Here is a 19,348-nt window from a genome sequence, read left to right on the forward strand (position 1 = left end):
GGATTTGAACCCATGGGACAACCTGATCACCTTGCAACCTCCCCAGTGCTTAGAACAGTGCTTTGCGCATAGTAAGAGCTCAATAAGTGCCATCAATATTATTATTATTATTAATATTAATATTATTATTATTCATGTGTTCAGTAAATACCGTGGATTAATGGATGAGAACAGCGGAGGCTGAAAAGCTGGCCGGCTCAAGGTCAGTCGGGACACGATGCTGCAGTGGTTAAAACGCCTCCCCCAGTAATAATTATGGTATTTATTAAGCGCTTACTCTGGGCCAAGCGCTCTTCCAAGCGCTGGGGTAGATGCAAGGTAATCAGGTTGTCCCACGTGGGGCTCCCAGTCTTCATCCCCATTTTCCAGGTGAGGGAACTGAGGCCCAGAGAAGTGAAGGGACTGGCCCAAAGTCACACAGCAGACAAGTGGCGGAGCCGGGATTTGAACCCATGACCTCTGACTCCCAAGCGCGGGCTCTTTCCGCTGAGCCTCGCTGCTTTCAGCAGCAATAAAGCCCCCCCTCCGGGGGTGTGGGGAAGGGGGAGGGAAGGGGGCCCCCCTCACTTTAGAGAAGCAGTGTGGCTCAGTGGAAAGAGCACGGACTTGGGAGTCAGAGGTCATGGATTCAAATCCTGGCTCCGCCACTTAGCTGTGTGACCTTGGGCAAGTCACTTGACTTCTCTGTGCCTCTGTTGTCTCATCTGTAAAATGGGGATTAAGATTGTGAGCCCCACATGGGACAACTTGACCACCTTGTATCCTTCTTGGCGCTTAGAACAGTGCTTTGCACATAGTAAGCACTTAACAAATACCAAAATTATTATCATTTCCCCAAACTGACCCCACCTCCCCCTTCATCAGCCCCTCGCCCTTTCATGTTTCTAGACTGTGAGCCCACTGTTGGGGAGGGACGGTCTCTATATGTTGCCAACTTGTACTTCCCGAGCGTTTAGTACAGTGCTCTGCACACAGTAAGCGCTCAATAAATACGATTGAATGAATGTGTATCGATTGATTGATTCCATTCTTCATTTTTTTGCTTTTATTACCCTCTGGTTTGTAAGCTTGTTGTGGACAGGGATCGCGTCTACCACCTCTGTACACTCCCAAGCGCTTAGTACAGTGCTCTTGGACACAAGAAGCGCTTAGTAAATACCATTGATTGATTCCTTCTTGCTCCCATTTTGCTGGCTCTGTGTCTGCCCGCCTCCCCAGAGGATGCTAAGTTTCTCCAGGCCAAGGACCTGGTCTGCATCTAGATGGCATGTTCCCAAGTGTCCAGTACAGTGCTCGGCACACAATACACACCCAATAAATACTGATGAAGAGGAGGAGGAGGATGCAAAGAGGGGAAGTTCCCCTGGTCCGTGTTCCTAGAAAAATGGGGGTGCAACTGCTTCTATTAAGGGCACCAGCATTCATTCGTATTTATTGAGCACCTACTGTGTGCAGAGCACTGTACTAAGCGCTCGGAAAGTGCAATTCAGCAACACTTACCAGGAGGAAGGGTGGAGTCTGGTCTAGTGGATAGAGCCTGGGCCTGGAGTTAGAGGGCCCTGGGTTCTAATTCTGCTGCCTGCTGAATGACCTTGGGCAAGTCACTTCCCTTCTCTATGCCTCAGTTTCTTCATCTGTAAAGTGGGGATTAAGACTGTGAGCCCCGTGTGGGACAGGGACTGTGTCCAACCCGGTTACTTTGTCAGGAAGGGAGGCTGTCCCTGTGTCCAACATGGTTACTCTGCATCTTCCCCAGTACTGTGATCCTCCTGTTGGGTAGAGACCGTCTCTATATGTTGCCAACTTGTACCTCCCAAGCGCTCAGTACAGTGCTCTGCACACAGTAAGCGCTCAATAAATACGATTGAATGAATGAATGACTGCTTAGGACAGGGCCTGGCATCCAGTAGTAAGCGCTTAACAAATACCACTTAAAACTGAATAGATAAAGAAGCTTTGAATGACTCAGCCTAGAGAACCAAAATAGCACTTTGAATTCAGGGACCCATTACCTGCCGTAAACCACTTTCGCCCCACCTTCCCTTTGTGCCCTTAATTGGTTCCGAGATAACTGATTATTAAGTGCAGGAGCGTTTAACTATCTAGCTGCCGATGGAAAATTATTTGAATCTCTTCCCAGACTAAGCCCCTTCCTTCCTCTCCCCCTCGCCCCCCTCTCCATCCCCCCATCTTACCTCCTTCCCCTCCCCACAGCACCTGTATATATGTTTGTACATATTTATTACTCTATTTATTTATTTATTTTACCTGTACATATCTATTCTATTTATTTTATTTTGTTAGTATGTTTGGTTTTGTTCTCTGTCTCCCCCTTTTAGACTGTGAGCCCACTGTTGGGTAGGGACTGTCTCTATATGTTGCCAACTTGTACTTCCCAAGCGCTTAGTACAGTGCTCTGCACCCAGTAAGCGCTCAATAAATACGATTAATTGATTGATTGATTTGAAGTGCATCGTTGCGTTCCCCAGGTCCCTTTAAAATTGACCAAAATAATCTGAATAGATGAGAAAACCTCGGTAAACGCAATAGTTGTATTTTCAAGATCAAATAGCCGTGTAAAGGATAGGAACAATCGATTTTTAATGAGCGGTTTTTAGCCTCTAGAATGTCAACTTGTCGCGGACAGGGAATGCGACTGCATTATATTAGTTATATTATATTAGTTATATTATATTAGTTATTTTGTATGCTCCCAACCTTTTAGTAAGGTGCTCTGCAAACAGAGAGTGCTCGATAAATATGATTGCTTGATTGATTTTCGCAGAGAAACTGCTATTGTAGAATGGTAAATTTCCATGGGTTATTCCACTTTCCCAAGCTCCCAAACAAACTCTCCCAAGCTGATGATTGCTAGAGAAGCAGTGTGGCTCAGTGGAAAGAGCCCGGGCTTGGGAGTCAGAGGTCGTGGGTTCTAATAATGCTGATGACATTTATTAGGCACTCAGTATGTGCAAAGCACTGTTCTAAGCGCTGGGGAGGTTGCAGGGTGATCAGGTTGTCCCACCGGGGGCTCACAGTCAATCCTCATTTTACAGATGAGGTAACTGAGGCCCAGAGAAGTTGTGATTTGCCCAAAGTCACACAGCTGACAATTGGCGGAGCCGGCTCAGCCACTTAATGATAATAATAATGATGGCATTTGTTAAGCGCTTACTATGTGCGAAGACCTGTTCTAAGCGCTGGGGAGGTTGCAAGGTGATCAGGTTGTCCCACCGGGGGCTCACAGTCAATCCCCATTTTACAGATGAGGGAACTGAGGCCCAGAGAAGTGAAGTGACTTGCCCAAAGTCACACAGCAGACAAGTGGCAGAGTCAGGATTAGAACCCGCGACCTCCGACTCCCAAGCCCGGGCTCTTGTCACTGAGCCACGCTGCTTCTCTCATCAGCTGTGTGACTTTGGACAAGTCACTTCACTTCTCTTTGTCTCAGTTACCCCATCTGTAAAATGAGGATAAGACTGTGAGCCCTGCGTGGACAACCTGATTACTCTGTATCTCCCTCAATCAATCAATCAATCAATCAATCAATCAATCGTATTTATTGAGCGCTTACTGTGTGCAGAGCACTGTACTAAGCGCTTAGGAAGTACAAGATGAGAGCTTAGAACAGTACTTGGCACATAGTAAGCCCTTAACAAATACCATCATCATTATTATTATTATTTTGTCCTCTCCCAAGTGCTTAGTACAGCACTTCGAGGAACAGAGGTGCTTAAGACAAAGTTGCCAGGAAGGGAGAGAGCCCTGGAAAAGATGAGTAGCCTGAAAACGGTACCTCCCCCCCAACCCCACCACAACAAACAAACATCAATCAGTCAATCAGTCCTATTTATTGAGCACTTAACGGTTTGCCGAGTACTGTCCTGAGGGCTTGGGAGAATCAACAAAATCTCGGCCTTCAAGGAGCTTACAGACTAGAGCGTGAGCCCACTGTTGGGTAGGGACTGTCTCTATATGTTGCCAATTTGTACTTCCCAAGCGCTTAGTACAGTGCTCTGCACGTAGTAAGCGCTCAATAAATACGATTGATGATGATGATGATGACAGGCTTTAAAGTCCATTACAATGGAGGGAAGCCATCGAGTCTTAGGCTAGTGCTGTGAGGATGGTGGGGGGTTTGGTGGGGGTAGGAGAGTACCTAAGCGCTCAGTAGGGCTAACATGGCAGTGGTTTATAGGAAGGGTCTTTTAGCTGGGAAGTTCACTGATCTGTCCATCAGCTTTGCAGATTAAAAAAAGAGACACCACCTAAGGTTTCCCTAGCCTTCCCTCACCCTGATTTCAAGAAATCAATAAAACAGTCTAACGAGGTATGTCATTATTTGATTAAATCCTGGAAAAGCCCTCATCAGTGGGTTCAGGGCACTGCCCACTGAGGGGTGGGGGTCTCATAGTAATAATAATAATGATGATGGCATTTATTAAGCACTTATTATACACAAAGCACTGTTCAAGTTACAAGGTGATCAGGTTGTCCCACGGGGGGCTCACAGTCTTCATCCCCATTTTACAGATGAGGGAACTGAGGCCCAGAGAAGTGAAGTGACTTGCCCAAATTCACACAGCTGACAAGCGGCGGAGCCGGGATTTGAACCCATGACCTCTGACTTCAAAGCCCGTACTCTTTCCACTGAGCCACGCTGCTTAATGCGTGTTTATTAACGGTGACTTGATTCCATCAGGCCCCCTCCCCCCTGTCTTCTCTTCCCCCCACCCCGGCTCCCTGCCTTCTGTTCATTCATTCAATCGTATTTATTGAGCACTTACTGTGTGCAGAGCACTGGACTAAGCGCTTGGGAAGTCCAAGTCGGCAACATATAGAGACGGTCCCTACCCAACAGTGGGCTCACAGTCTAGAAGGGGGAGACAGAGAACAAAACAAAACATATTAACAAAATAAAATAAATAGAATAAATGTGTACAAATACTGTGTCGGTCAAAGAGGCCAAGCTTCCATCAGTCTTATTTTTCCAGTCCAGCAAGGGTGGGGTCTGGGGATTCATTCATTCAGTTGTATTTATTGAGCACTTCCTGGGTGCAGGGCGCTGTACTAAGCACTTGGGAGAGGACAAAGCAATAAATAGACTTATTCCCTGACCACAGCGAGTTTACAGTTTAGAGGGAGTTTACCGTCTACAGGGTATCCTCTGTCCCCCTGCCCCCACCCCCATCACCACCCCTGTCCCCGGTCACTGTCAACACTGTCGTGGAAGCAGCGTGGCTCAGTGGAAAGAGCCCCGGCTTTGGAATCAGAGGTCAGGGGTTCAAATCCAGGCTCCGCCAATTGTCAGCTGTGTGACTTTGGGCAAACCACTTCACTTCTCTGTGCCTCAGTCCCCTCTCTGGAAAATGGAGATTAAGCCTGGGAGCCCCCCGTGGGACAACCTGAGCACCTTGTAACCTGCCCAGCGCTTAGAACAGTGCATTGCACACAGTAAGCGCTTAATAAATGTCATCATTATTATTAACACCAAGCCCATCTGGACCCCTGTAGGTTGCTAATAATAATAATGATGGCATTTACTAAGCACTTACTATGTGCAAAGCACTGTTCTAAGCGCTGGGGAGGTTACAAGGTGATCAGGTTGTTCCACGTGGGGCTCACAGTCTTCATCCCCATTTTACAGATGAGGTAACTGAGGCACAGAGACGTGAAGTGACTCGCCCAAAGTCACACAGCTGACAATGGGCGGAGCGGGATTTGAACCCATGACCTCTGACTCCCAAGACAGGGCTCTTTCCACTGAGCCACGTAGCTAAGCACGAGGGCCCTTTAAAAGACACTCAGTCCCTGCCCTCAGGGAATTTACAGTCCAACAGGGGCAATGCTTCTCCTAAACCAGGCCACCCATGGGGGTATAAATAAGAACCGAGCTTTGTAAGAGTGAGACAAAGGGGAGGAAAAGCGTCTTTGCACCGGGATGGTAGGTGGCGGCTGGGGAATTCCCTTCCCTCGTCGGTCCCTTCAGGATATAAATCTAAACCGGGAGTTTCTTGAGGGCCAGGATCAGGACCGTCTCACGGATTTCCCCCACAAGTTGGCAATAATAATAATGATGGCATTTGTTAAGCGCTTACTATGTGCAAAGCACTGTTCTAAGCGCGGGGGAGGCTACAAGGTGATCAGGTTGTCCCACGGGGGGGGCTCACAGTCTTCATCCCCGTTTTACAGATAAGGGAACTGAGGCCCAGAACAGAACCGTGGGTCTGAGATGTCTTATAACCATCACTTTATGAGATGAAATATTACCGGTGCATCCAGGCCTGAGTCTGTAGCCATGGCAACAGGATGCTTGGAAAAACTGGATCAATCAGTGGAATACTGGTGGCCCTCCTGGTTTCTCTCTACGTCCCCTGTAGTCACCCATTCTGGGGTGGTTGGACCCCCTCCCCCTTCGATGCCCTGTGGGAATCAGTCCATCGAATTTATTGAGCACTTACTGCATGCAGAGCACTGTCTTGCTCAAGTAATAATGATAATAATAATAATAATGGCATTTATTAAGCGCTTACTATGTGCAAAGCACCGTTCTAAGTGCTGGGGAGGTTGCAAGGTGATCAGGTTGTCCCACGGGGGGCTCAGAGTCTTAATCCCCATTTTACAGATGAGGTAACTGAGGCCCAGAGAAGTGAAGTGACTTGCCCAAAGTCACACAGCTGACTATTGGCGGAGCTGGGATTTGAACCCATGACCTCTGACTCCAAAGCCCGGGCTGTTTCCACTGAGCCACGCTGCTTCTCAAAGTGACTTGCCCAAGGTCACACACAAGGCAAGTGATGGAGTCAGGATTAGAACCCATGACCTTCTGAATCCCAGGCCTGGGCTCTATCCACTGTGCCATACTGCTTCTCTAATCAATCAATCAATCAATCAATCAATTGTATTTATTGAGTGCTTATTGTGTGCAGAGCACTGTACTAAGCGCTTGGGAGAGTAGAGTATAATAGAGGTGATAGACATATTCCCTGCCTACCACAAAAGAGCACAAGCCTGGGAATCAGAGGACTTGGGTTCTAATCCCGGATTTGCCACGTGTCTGCTGTGTGACTTTGAGCAAGTCACTTCACTTCTCTGTGCCTCAGTTACCTCATCTTCCAAAGGGGTATTTTTTCTCTTTGTTAACTTCGATTCTGAGCCCCATGGCAAACCCAGTTGTCATATCTACGCAGCAGAGTAAGCACTTAAAAATACTGCAGTTATTATTATTATTATTATTATTATTAAGTGTGATGAGAGGTTATGAGTACACAAGTGCAAACAAAGGGAATGCAAAGGTGTTGCAGTGATAGTTGGGGACAGGGGTGTGAGCTAGTGCTTAGTACAGTGCCTGGCACATAATAAGCACTTAACACATACCATAGTTTTCATTATTATAAATGATTTGGGTCTCTAGCCTGTCCCTCTAGACCATAAACTCATTATGGGCAGGGAACATGCCCGCCGACTCTGTTGTACTGTCCTCTCCCAAGCACTTAGTACAGTGCTCTGCACACAGGAAGTGCTCAATAAATCCCATTGATGATGAAGAGATGAAGACAGAGCGAGATCAATTGACACATCATCATCATCATCATCAATCGTATTTATTGAGCGCTTACTGTGTGCGGAGCACTGTACTGAGCGCTTGGGAAGTCCAAGTTGGCAACATATAGAGACAGTCCCTACCCAACAGTGGGCTCACAGTCTAAAAGGGGGAGACAGAGAACAAAACCAAACATACTAACAAAATAAAATAAATAGAATAGATATGTACAAATAAAATAAATAAATAGAGTAAAAAATATGTACAAACATATATACATATATACAGGTGCTGTGGGGAAGGGAAGGAGATGAGATGACACATTCTACCATTTGAGCAATTCTTCCTGCCATTTCTAGATTCTGCCCCCTCCTTGAGAGCAGACAGCATGCTTTCTATCTCGTTTTTTCTTTTCCAAGCACTTAGTCCAGTGCCCGGCTCACAGCAGGCGCTCAGTACATCCCCTGGATTGACTCATGCCCCCGACCGAGGGAGAGTTTCCGTGGCTGTTTTCCTACAGGACAACTTGACTCTGACTGGTCTGAAAGGATGGCGAGGGCTGTCAGTCCCCGGGGACCAGAGGCCGGGACACAACTGGGATGGGTTCCCCCCGTGAGGCCTGATTTGTTACCATAGAAACACCCACCTGGCTGAAAGCGAGACTTTTTCATCTCCAACCCGCTGTGGGTTGGCATCCTTTGGGGCAAAATCAGGGCTGCACCAGAGACTTTATGCCTGGAAAAAAAAGACCTGCGGGAATCATGAAAGAAAACCTGCCTAACTGCATCTGACCCCTGAAAAACATGGTTTTACGCATCTCTGGTTCCCAGATGGCCACTGGAAGATCTAGCTAGTTGCCGTAGACTCGGGTGTTCACGAAAACAGATGGGCCCCCCAAAATCTGCTCATGGATGAAGAGGGAGAAGCTATGGCAATTTGCAGTAGAAGGAACACATCTTTAGGATATATATATTTTTTGTATTCCTTTTATCACCAAGAGTCTACCCGAGGACCAGAATGGGGAGAGGAATGAAACCCAAAGCAAGATTGGGGTAAAAGCTGGTTCTTTTTGGAGAGAGTGGCATCTCGACGGGAAGGATCTTGTCTATCCACTCTATTTTATTCCCCCAAGTGCTTGGAGAAGCAGTGTGGCTCAGTGGAAAGAGCCCGGGCTTTGGAATCAGAGGTCAATCAATCAATCAATCAATCGTATTTATTGAGCGCTTACTGTGTGCAGAGCACTGTACTAAGCGCTTGGGAAGTACAAGTTGGCAACATATAGAGACAGTCCCTACCCAACAGTGGGCTCACAGTCTAAAAGAGGTCGTGGGTTCAAATCCCGGCTCCTCCAACTGTGAGCTGTGTGACTTTGGGCAAGTCACATAACTTCTCTGTGCCGTAGTTACCTCATCTGTAAAAGGGGATTAAAACTGTGAGCCCCCTTGGGACAACCTGATCACCTTGTAACCTCCCCAGTGCTTAGAACAGTGCTTTGCACATAGTAAGCACTTATTAAATGCCATTGTTTATTATTATTTTTGCTACAGTACTCTGCCCACAGTAAATGCTCAGACCAGTCAGTCAATCAGTCAATCGTATTTATTGAGCGCTCAAACGTGGCCCAGTGGCTAGCGAGAGCCCGGATTTGCGGTCAGAAGGACCTGGTTTCTAGTCTCGGCTCTGCCATATTCATTCATTCAATCGTATTTATTAAGCGCTTACTGTGTGCAGAGCACTGTACTAAGCACTTGGAAAGTACAGTTCGGCCACAGGTAGATACAATCCCTACCCAACGATGAATGGGCTCACAGTCTAGAAGGGGGAGACAGACAACAAAAGCAAAACAAGTAGACAGACATCAATAGCAGCAAAATAGATAAATAGAATTATAGCGATATACACATCATTAATAAAATAGAGTAATAATAATAATAATGGCATTTATTAAGTGCTTACTATGTGCAAAGCACTGTTCTAAGTACTGGGGAGGTTACAAAGTGATCAGGTTGTCCCACGGGGGGCTCACAGTCTTCATCCCCATTTTACAGAAGAGGTAACTGAGACACAGAGAAGTGAAGTGACTTGCCCAAAGTCACACAGCTGACATTTGGCGGAGTCGGGATTTGAACCCATGACCTCTGACTCCAAAGCCCATGCTCTTTCCACTGAGCCACGCTGCTTCTCTAAATGTGTAATAAATGTGTACAAATATGTCAGTAAATACGATTGAATGAATGAATGAATGAATGAATCCCCTCCCTCCCTCCCTCATTCATTCATCCCCCCGCCTTACCTCCTTCTCCTCCCCACAGCACCTGTATATATGTTTGTACATATTTATTACTCTATTTATTTTACTTGTACATATTTATTCTACTCATTTTATTTTGTTAACATGTCTTGTTTTGTTGTCCGTCTCCCCCTTCTAGACTGTGAACCCACTGTTGGGTAGGACTGTCTCTATATGTTGCCAACTTGGACTTCCCAAGCACTTAGTACAGTGCTCTGCACACAGTAAGCGCTCAATAAATACGATTGAATGAATGAATGAATGTCTGCTGTGTGACCTGGGCAAGTCACTTCGCTTCTCTGCCTCAGTTCCCTCATCTGTAGAGTGGGAATTGAGACCCTGAGCCCCATGTGGGACAGGGACTGTGTCCAACCTGACAACCTTGTGTCAACCCCAGTGCTTAGTGAAGTGCCTGGCACAGAGAAGCGCTTAATAAATGCCATTAAAACAAATACCACTGATTGACTGAGAAGCTCAAGGCTTTGTTCTTGCTCACAGTGGCTACTGGAAGCTTTCTCCCTTTAGGGTGTTTGATTCCTCTGGCGTGCAATGCCCTCCCTCTTCATATTCATTCATTCATTCATTCAATTGTATTTATTGAGCGCTTACTGTGTGCAGAGCACTGTACTAAGCGCTTGGGAATACAAGTTGGCAACATTTATCTGACAGACAATAACTCTCCCCACCTTCAAAGCCTTATCAAAGGCCCATCTCCTCCAAGAGGCCTTCCCTGACCAAGCTCTCATTTCCTCTTTTCCCACCCCCTTCTGCAGTCACCCTGACTTGCTCCCTTTATTTCATATCTGTAATTTATTCATTTATATTAATGTCTGTCTCCTCCGCTGGACTGTAAGTTTGTTGTGGGCAGGGAATTTGTCGTTTATATAGTTGCGTTGCACTCTTCCAAGTGCTTAGGTCAGTGCCTTGCGCGCAGTAAGCACTCAGTATATACGATTAATTGATTGACTGAGCCTATGCTGGGCGCATCGAAAGGAAACCTACCCTTGAAGGGCTTCCCATCTGATGATTTTAGACTGTGAGCCCACTGTTGGGTAGGGACTGTCTCTATATGTTGCCAACTTGTACTTCCCAAGCGCTTAGTACAGTGTTCTGCACACAGTAAGCGCTCAATAAATGCAATTGATTGATTGATTGATTGATTGATGAGGACTCACGCAAGCAGAGCGTGTAGACATACGGAGGGAACAGCAGGAAAAATGCAGGCGATAACAGTGAAAGCATTGGAAAAATGTAGTGAATCAGTACTTGCATCAGTCAACTAATCAATAGTATTTATTGAGCGCTTACTATGTTCAGAGCACTGTTCTAAGCACTAGAGAGAGAACAATAGAACAGAATAAGCAAGCCCATTCCCTACCCACAAGGAGCTTACAAATTCATGGCTATAGCCATAAATACTGAGGCCGCCAGGATGGGGGAGGAGACATAAGGAAAGTTTTAGTCTGTTTGTCAATGGGTCACTTTCTTCCTACATTAATAAGAATGATAATAATGATGGCATTTATTAAGCACTTACTATGTGCAAAGCACTGTTCTAAGTGCTGGGGAGCTTACGAGGTGATCAGTTTGTCCCACGGGGGGCTCACAGTCTTCATCCCCATTTTACAGATGAGGTAACTGAGGCCCAGAGAAGTTAAATGGCTTGCCCAAAGTCACACAGCTGACAAGCAGTGGAGCCGGGATTTGAACCCATGATCTCTGACTCCAAAGCCCGGGCTCTTTCCCCTGAGCCACACTGCTTCTCACTGAGCAACAGTGGCAGGGCGAGCTCTAGAGGGGAGGGGAAACAGAAGCGCTTAGAACAGTGCTTTGCACATAGTAAGCGCTTAATAAATGCCATTAAAAAAACCCAGAACATCAGAGGAAACGTAAAGAGGGAATCTAGCATACTACATTTAAATGAATGTGGCGAGAGCAGGAATGGCATTCCCTTCAGTAATTTATTTCCAGGTTGTGCTGTTCTCTGAGAACAAACGGGAACAGGGTAGTATGTTCCAGGATTAAATTCCATGGGCGCAAGAGTTCCCAGAAGCCGCCGGTGTCCATCTCTGTTCCCCTCCCCTTGCTCTGGACTGCAGTTTGGTCCACCCTGGCGTCTGCCCAAGGAGGACTAGAGCTATTTCTGGGATCAATCGCGCAGGCAACAACCTCCCAAGCTTGGGAGTTTTGGTGGGTGGGAAGAGGGGAACCCTGCTCCGGCCTCTGAGGATTGACCAGGATTCCTCCAGCATCTGGAGCCGAAGTTCAGGGTGGAGCTGAGCGTGCTTAGAAGCACTTGGTAACCATCTTGCTCCCTTGCGAGGGTTTCTAGGCTCTCCAGCCCCAAAATGGCAGCATTCCTGGGCTAAATTTTCCAGAAACCTTTGTCAGGGCTAAGTGGTCCCCCTCTCCCTCGTCTTCCTCCCCACCTTGCTGTCACAGAGCGAGAAGCAGCGTGGCTCAGTGGAACGAGCAAAGGCTTGGGAGTCAGAGGTCGTGGGTTCTAATCCTGGCTCCGCCACTTGTCTGCTGTGTGACTTTGGGCAAGTGACTTCACTTCTCTGGGCCTCAGTTCCCTCATCTGTAAAATGGGGATTAAGATGTGAGCCCCAGGTGGGACAATCTGATTACCTTGTATCCCCCCAGTGCTTAGAACAGTGCTTGGCACCTAGTAAGCACTTAACAAATGCCATTATTATTATTATTATAGTTGGGTTAGGGCCTGGAACGGGTACCAGTTGAAGCTGCCATTTATGGTTTTTTTTTTAATTGTAATTGTTAAGCACTTACTATGTGCCAGGCACTTTACGAAGCACTGAGGTAGATACAAACTAATCAGATTGGACAGAGTCCATGGCCCAGGTGGGACTCACGGGCTCAGTCCCTATTTTACAGATGAGGTAATTGAGGCAGAGAAGTGAAGTGACTCGTCCAAGGTCACACAGCAGACAAGTGCTGCTTCATAGTGGATAGAGCATAGTGCTTGGGAGTCAAAAGTTCCTGGGTTCAAATCCCAGCCCTGCCATTTGTCTGCTGTGTGACCTCGGGCAAGTCACTTCACTTCTCTGTGCTTCAGTTGTCTCCTCTGTAAAATGGGGATTCAGACTGTGAGCCCCATGGACTGTGTACAGTGCTTGGCACATAGTAAGTGCTTGACAAACACCATTTTTTTAAAAAAGCTCTGCCACTGGCTCTTTTTGTGACATGGGCAAATCACCTTGCTTCTATGGGCCTCAGTTTCCTCATCTGTGAAATGGGGATAAAATTCCTGTTGTCCCTCCCACTTGGCCTGGGAGGCCCGTGTTGGACAGGGACTGTGCCTCACCTTCATTCATTCAGTCATATTTATTGAGCGCTTATAGTGTGCAGAGCACTGTACTAAGCATTTGTTTATCTCATAACTACCCCAGGACTTGGCACAGTGTGTGGCACAGAATAAGTGGGTAATAAATACTATTAAATAGCACCTTCCCAGCACCACCAGAACGGTCAGGTTGCAGGGGTAGAGTCTTTTGGAATGTCAGCAGGATCAAGCTAAACAGTACGGAGTGTCCCCGGATAACGTTAAAATTTAATAACTTTTGGAGTACATAGGGTAAGAAGAAACATTAAGCGATAATGTGAACGCACATTCATAGAGGCTATTTTTTTAGCATTATTGTAATTCTTTGCTAGCCATCGGCTTGGAATGCCAAATTCCCACTGCAGTTGATAGAAGAGAAGATTCATTCTGTGCCGAACTGAAGTAGGAACGGCCGAGGAAATAAATTCACATTACTGTCAAACTTTACGAATTGGACCTTCAAGTGCCATTTAATGTAAATTTCCTGCTGTCGGGGACTTGGGTCAGGGAACTTGGGTTCTAGTCCTGGCTTTGCCACTTGCTTTCTGGGTGACCTTGGGCAAGTCACTTAATCTCTCAGTTACCTCATCTGTAAAATGGGGATCAAGACCGTGAGCCCCATGGGGGACATGGACTGCGTCCAACCTGATAACTTGTATCTACCCCGGCGCTTAGAACAGTTCTTGGCACATAGCGTTTAGCAAATACCATTAAAACAAAAAAACCCAAAACCTCTCTGGGGCTCAGTTTCCTCACGTGTAAAATGGGGATTAAAACCGTGAGCCCCATGTGGGACATGGACTGCGTCCAATTAACAAATACCATTAAAACAAAAAAACCCAAAACCTCTCTGGGGCTCAGTTTCCTCACATGTAAAATGGGGATTAAAACCGTGAGCCCCATGTGGGACGTGGGCTGCGTCCAACCTAATAACTTGTATCTCAAACGTATATGTATATATGTTTGTACATATTTATTACTCTATTTATTTATTTATCTTACTTGTACATATCTATTCTATTTATTTTATTTTGTTAGTATGTTTGGTTTTTTTCTCTGTCTCCCCCTTTTAGACTGTGAGCCCACTGTTGGGTAGGGACTGTCTCTATATGTTGCCAACTTGGACTTCCCAAGCGCTTAGTACAGTGCTCTGCACACAGTAAGTGCTCAATAAATACGATTGATTGATTGATTGATTGATTGATTGTATCTACCCCGGCACTTAGAATAGTTCTTGGCACAAAGTAAACATTTAACAAATACCATTAAAACAAAAAAACCCCAAACCTCTCTGGGGCTCAGTTTCCTCACATGTAAAATGGGGATAAAATACCTGCTCTCCCTCCTTTTTTGACTGTGAGTCCTGTGTGGAACAGGGACTGTGTCCCATCTAAGTACTGTGTGTATCACAGTACTCTGCCCACAGTAAGCGCTTAGTAAATACCGTAATAAATAAATCCCAGCTCTAAACGTCCTTGCCTTTCTTTCTTAGCCTGACGCTGATGAAGTCTGAATTGCCACAAAAACTCCTGGAACAAATCCCTGGGCCCTCAGCGGGCTGTGGAGAGGGTAGCGTTGTCAAGGCCGTGGAGGGTCACGGGGATTCAGGGATTTTCCTCTGTGTCCCTGAAGGCGTTCCTCGTGCGGGCAGAGCCAGAATTTGCCAGCTCATATTTGTCCGGCCCTGGGCACTTCAGTGCACCAAGTTCTGCTTTCTGGGCCTCTCTGGGAATCAATCAATCAATATTTTTCACCGAGCGCTTACCGTGTTGCAGAGCAGCGGACTGAGCGCATGGGCGAGTCCAATATAACAGGGTTGGTAGACATGTTCCCTGCCCACAGTCTAGGGGGGACTTCCAATGTAGAGGGGAAGAGTTGTTGAGGACCTTGGGCAAGTCACTTCTCTGTGCCTCCTTTCCCTCATCTGTAAAATGGGGATTAAGACTGTGAGCCCCACGTGGGACAACCTAATTACCTTTTATCTTCCCCAGCGCTTAGAACAGTGCTTGGCACATAGTAAGCGCTTAATAAATACCATAATAATTATTATTATTGCTCTCCCAAGATTTAATACAGTGCTCTGCACAAAGTGCTCAATAAATACCATTGATTGAGTGGCACAGTGCTTGACATACAGTAAGCGCTTAACAGATGCCATCATCATTATTATTAATGTTACTCTCCAAGCATTTAGGACAGTGCTCTGCACGTAGTAAGTGCTCAGTAAGATTGATTGCTTGATTGACGAGCCCTGTACGAAGCACTTGGGAGAGTACAATATAGCAGCGTGGCTCAGTGGAAAGAGCACGGGCTTTGAATCCAGAGGTCATGGGTTTGAATCCCTGCTCCAACAATTGTCAGCTGTGTGGCTTTGGGCAAGTCACTTAACTTCTCTGTGCCTCAGTTACCTCATCTGTCAAATGAGGATTAAGACTGTGAGCCCCCCGTGGGACAACCTGATCACCTTGTAACCTCCCCAGTGCTTAGAACAGTGCTTTGCACATAAATGCTGTTATTATTATTATTAATATAGCAGACTTGGCAGACCCATTCCGTGTCCACAGCGAGTTTACGGAGGATGCAGTCTCTTGTCACTGCTGAAGGACCAGCTCCTGGATTCTCTCATAGATTCCCGGGCCGCGGGCCTGCCCGGAGGACTCGGCTAGAGCGACAGTGGTTTGTGTGGGTGGGACCGCTCTCCCACTGGGGCAGCGGCCATCAGGAGTGAGTAGGAGGGCACGGTGTCACCCGTGGCGAAGTGAAGGCCGAATTTCACTGGTGGGTCCTGGGAGTAGACGTGTCCTGTGTTGGGCGCTTCATTAGGAAAGGGGATGTTGTGGTCGGCTGGTGGGCAGGTGGATGAGGTGAGAGAAAGAACGGCCATAGGGGCGGTCAGGGCCGTGGGATCTGGGCCCCACTAATGCCCCCTCTCTCCTCTCCTCTTCCAGCAAGGGAAGCCGTACGTCTTCGACAGGGTACTGCCACCCAGCACCAGCCAGGAGCAGGTCTACGATGCCTGCGCCAAGCAGATCGTCAAGGGTGAGTTGAAGGGAGGGGAAACTGAGAGGGAAGGGGGTTGCGGAGGGCCCGGGGGACCCGTGCGGGGAGCTGAGAGGAACAGGCGAGAGCTGAGGTGTAGCAGGAGATGGGAGTGAGGGGGTAGAAAGGGGAAACTGAGGGGGCAGAGGTGAAGCAGGGGAGGGGAGGGACAGGAAAGGGGAACTGAGGGAGCTGAGAGGAACAGGGGAGCAGAGGTGAAACAGAAAAGGGGAACTGAGGGAGCTGAGAGGAACAGGGGAGAGCTGAGGTGAAGCAGGAAGCGGGAGTGAAGGGGTAGGAAGGGAAATCTGAGGGAGCAGAGGTGAAGCAGGAAAGGGGAACTGAGGGTGCCCTCAGGGGGGAGAGAGGGGACTGAGGGAGCTGAGAGGGTGCTCAGAGGAATGGGGGAGCAGAGGTGAAACAAGAAAGGGGAACTGAGGGCACTGAGAGGAACAGGGGAGAGCTGAGGTGAAGCAGGAAGCGGGAGTGAGGGGGCAGGAAGGGGAATCTGAGGGAGCAGAGGTGAAGCAGGAAAAGGAAACTGAGGGTGCCCTCAGGGGAGAGAGAAGGGACTGAGGGAGCTGAGAGGGTGCTCAGAGGAATGGGGGAGCTGAGGGGAAGCAGGAAAGGGGAACTGAGGGCACTGAGAGGAACAGGGGAGAGCTGAGGTGAAGTAGGAAGTGGGAGTGAGGGGGTAAGAGGGGCAATCCGAGGGAGCAGAGGTGAAGCAGGAAAGGGGAACTGGGGGTGCCCTCAGTGGGGAGAGAGGGGACTGAGGGAGCTAAGAGGGTGCTCAGGGGAACGGGGGAGCTTAGGGGAAGCAGGAGGCAGGAAGGGGAAACTGAGGGAGCAGAGGTGGGGAAACTGAGGGAGAAGAGGTGGGGAAACTGAGGGAGCAGAGGTGGGGAAACAGGAGAGGGGAGTTGGGGGGACAGGAAGGTGGGACTGAGGGAGCTGAGAAGAACAGGGAAGCAGAGGTGAAACAGGAAAGGGGGAGAGGAGGACAGGAAAGGGGAGCTGAGGGAGCAGAGGTGAAGCAGGAGAGGGGAGTGGAGGGACAGGAAAGTAGGACTGAGGGAGCTGAGAGGAAAAGGGAAGCAGAGGTGAAACAGGAAAGGGGGAGAGGAGGACAGGAAAGGGGAGCTGAGGGAGCTGAGAGGAACAGGGGAACTGAGGTGAATCAGGAGGCGGGAGTGAGGGGGCAGGAAAGGGAAACTGAAGGAGCAGAGGCGGGGAAGCAGAAGAGGGGAGTGGAGGGTCAGGAAAGGGGAACTGAGGGAGATGAGGGGAAGCAGGAAAGTGGAGCAGAGAGGGCAGGAAAGGGGGACTGAGGGAGCTGAGAGGAACAGGGGAGCTGAGGTGAAGCAGTACGAGGAAATGGAGGGGGCAGGAAAGGGGAACTGAGGGAGCAGGGGAATGGAGCTAAAGCAGGACGGGTGAGTGGAGAGGGCAGTCAGTCAGTCATTTATTGAGTGCTTACTATGTGCCGAGCACTGTACGAAGTGCTTGGGGGAGTACAACATAACAATATAACAAGCACAATCCTTGCCCACAGCGAGCTCACAGTCTAGAGGGGAGACAGACATTAATATAAACAAATATAATATAAATATTAATATAAATAAATACTGTTGCAGATCGGACCTAAATGCTCTGGGGTCAGGTTGTGGGGTGAATAAAGGGAGCAATTCAGGGCAATGCAGAGGTGGGTGGAAGAAAAGGAGGACTGAAGGAACAGGGGAGCTGAAGTGGAGCAGGAGGTGGGAGTGAAGGGGGTAGAGAGGAAATCTGAGGGAGCAGAAGGGGTGAGCTGAGGGGAGCAGAAGGAAAATGCCTGCTAAATGGATTTTAATTGCTTCTGTTGCTTTGAAACATTTCCTGTGGAGAAGCTTAGCTCCTCCACTCTCCTCCGCTTTCACTTAGCCCAGTGTGAAGTGGGGATGTAGGTGGCTTGGGGTAATTAAAGGCAGAATTTGTAAGGCTAATGGGATTGGGACCGAGATTTGCACAGCGGTCATGGAGGGAATGGGGCTCTGAGTTGGAATATGAGTTTGTTTTGCCCTCTGGCCAGAATCTGATTGGAATAGTTTTTCCTCATATCCCCCAAGCCGAGACCCAGGGCACCCTCTGACAGTCACTAACTCCCAGAAGCCTTTCCTGACAGATCCCTCTCTTCCTGGTCAGCATGTATTTCTATTTATTTAATTCGTTCAATCGTATTTATTGGGCGCTTACTGTATGCAGAGAACTGTACGAAGTGCTTGGGAGAGAACAGTATGACAATAAGCGGACACATTCCCTGCCCACTACGAGCTTCATGCTTTCGTTTTCATTCCTACAACACGTACGTCCATATCTTGTTCATTCATTCATGCAGTCAAATTTATTTAGCACTTACCGTGTGCAGAGCACTGTGCTAAGCGCTTGGAAAGTACAATTCGGCAACAGAGACAATCCCTATCCAACAACAGGTTCACAGTCTAGAAGAATGGGCTTGTGGGCAGGGAGTACGTCTACCGACTCTGTTATATCGTACTCTCCCAAATGCTTAGTAAAGTGCTCGGCACACAGTAAGTGTTCAGTAAATACCATTGATAATGATGATAATATCTTAGTTCATTAACTTTCACCTAACTGTAACTTATTTTAGTCAGCCAGTCAATCATAGGATTAAGACTGTGAGCCCCATGTGGGACAACCTTGATTACCTTGTATAATAATAATAATAATAATAATAATAATAATAGAAGCAGCGTGGCTCAGTGGAAAGAGCCCGAGCTTTGGAGTCAGAGGTCATGGGTTCAAATCCCAGCTCCGCCACTTGTCAGCCGTGTGACTTTGGGCAAGTCACTTAACTTCACTGTGCCTCAGTTCCCTCATCTGTAAAATGGGGATGAAGACTGTGAGCCCCATGTGGGACAACCTGATCACCTTGTAACCTCCCCAGCGCTTAGAACAGTGCTTTGCACATAGTAAACACTTAATAAATGCCATAATAATAATAATAATATAATAATATTAATGATGGCATTTGTTAAGCGCTTACTATGTGCAAAGCACTGTTCTAAGTGCTGGAGCACTGTTCTATACTTGTATCCTCCCCAGTGCTTAGAACATTGCTTTGCACATAGCA

The 19,348-nt window shown here is 47.6% G+C and overlaps 1 protein-coding gene across 1 annotated transcript in view; it reads left to right on the forward strand.

Moving 5' to 3' along the window:
• KIF5C (kinesin family member 5C) overlaps nucleotides 1–19,348 on the forward strand; it is a 79,107-nt gene that overhangs the window by 4,062 nt on the left and 55,697 nt on the right. The window contains exon 2 of the mRNA XM_038751748.1: nucleotides 16,125–16,215. Within this exon, the coding sequence (XP_038607676.1) occupies nucleotides 16,125–16,215 (91 nt within the window). The remainder of the gene's footprint in view (nucleotides 1–16,124; nucleotides 16,216–19,348) is intronic.

This window comes from Tachyglossus aculeatus, chromosome 9, assembly GCF_015852505.1.
Source record: "Tachyglossus aculeatus isolate mTacAcu1 chromosome 9, mTacAcu1.pri, whole genome shotgun sequence".
Taxonomy (NCBI): domain Eukaryota; kingdom Metazoa; phylum Chordata; class Mammalia; order Monotremata; family Tachyglossidae; genus Tachyglossus; species Tachyglossus aculeatus.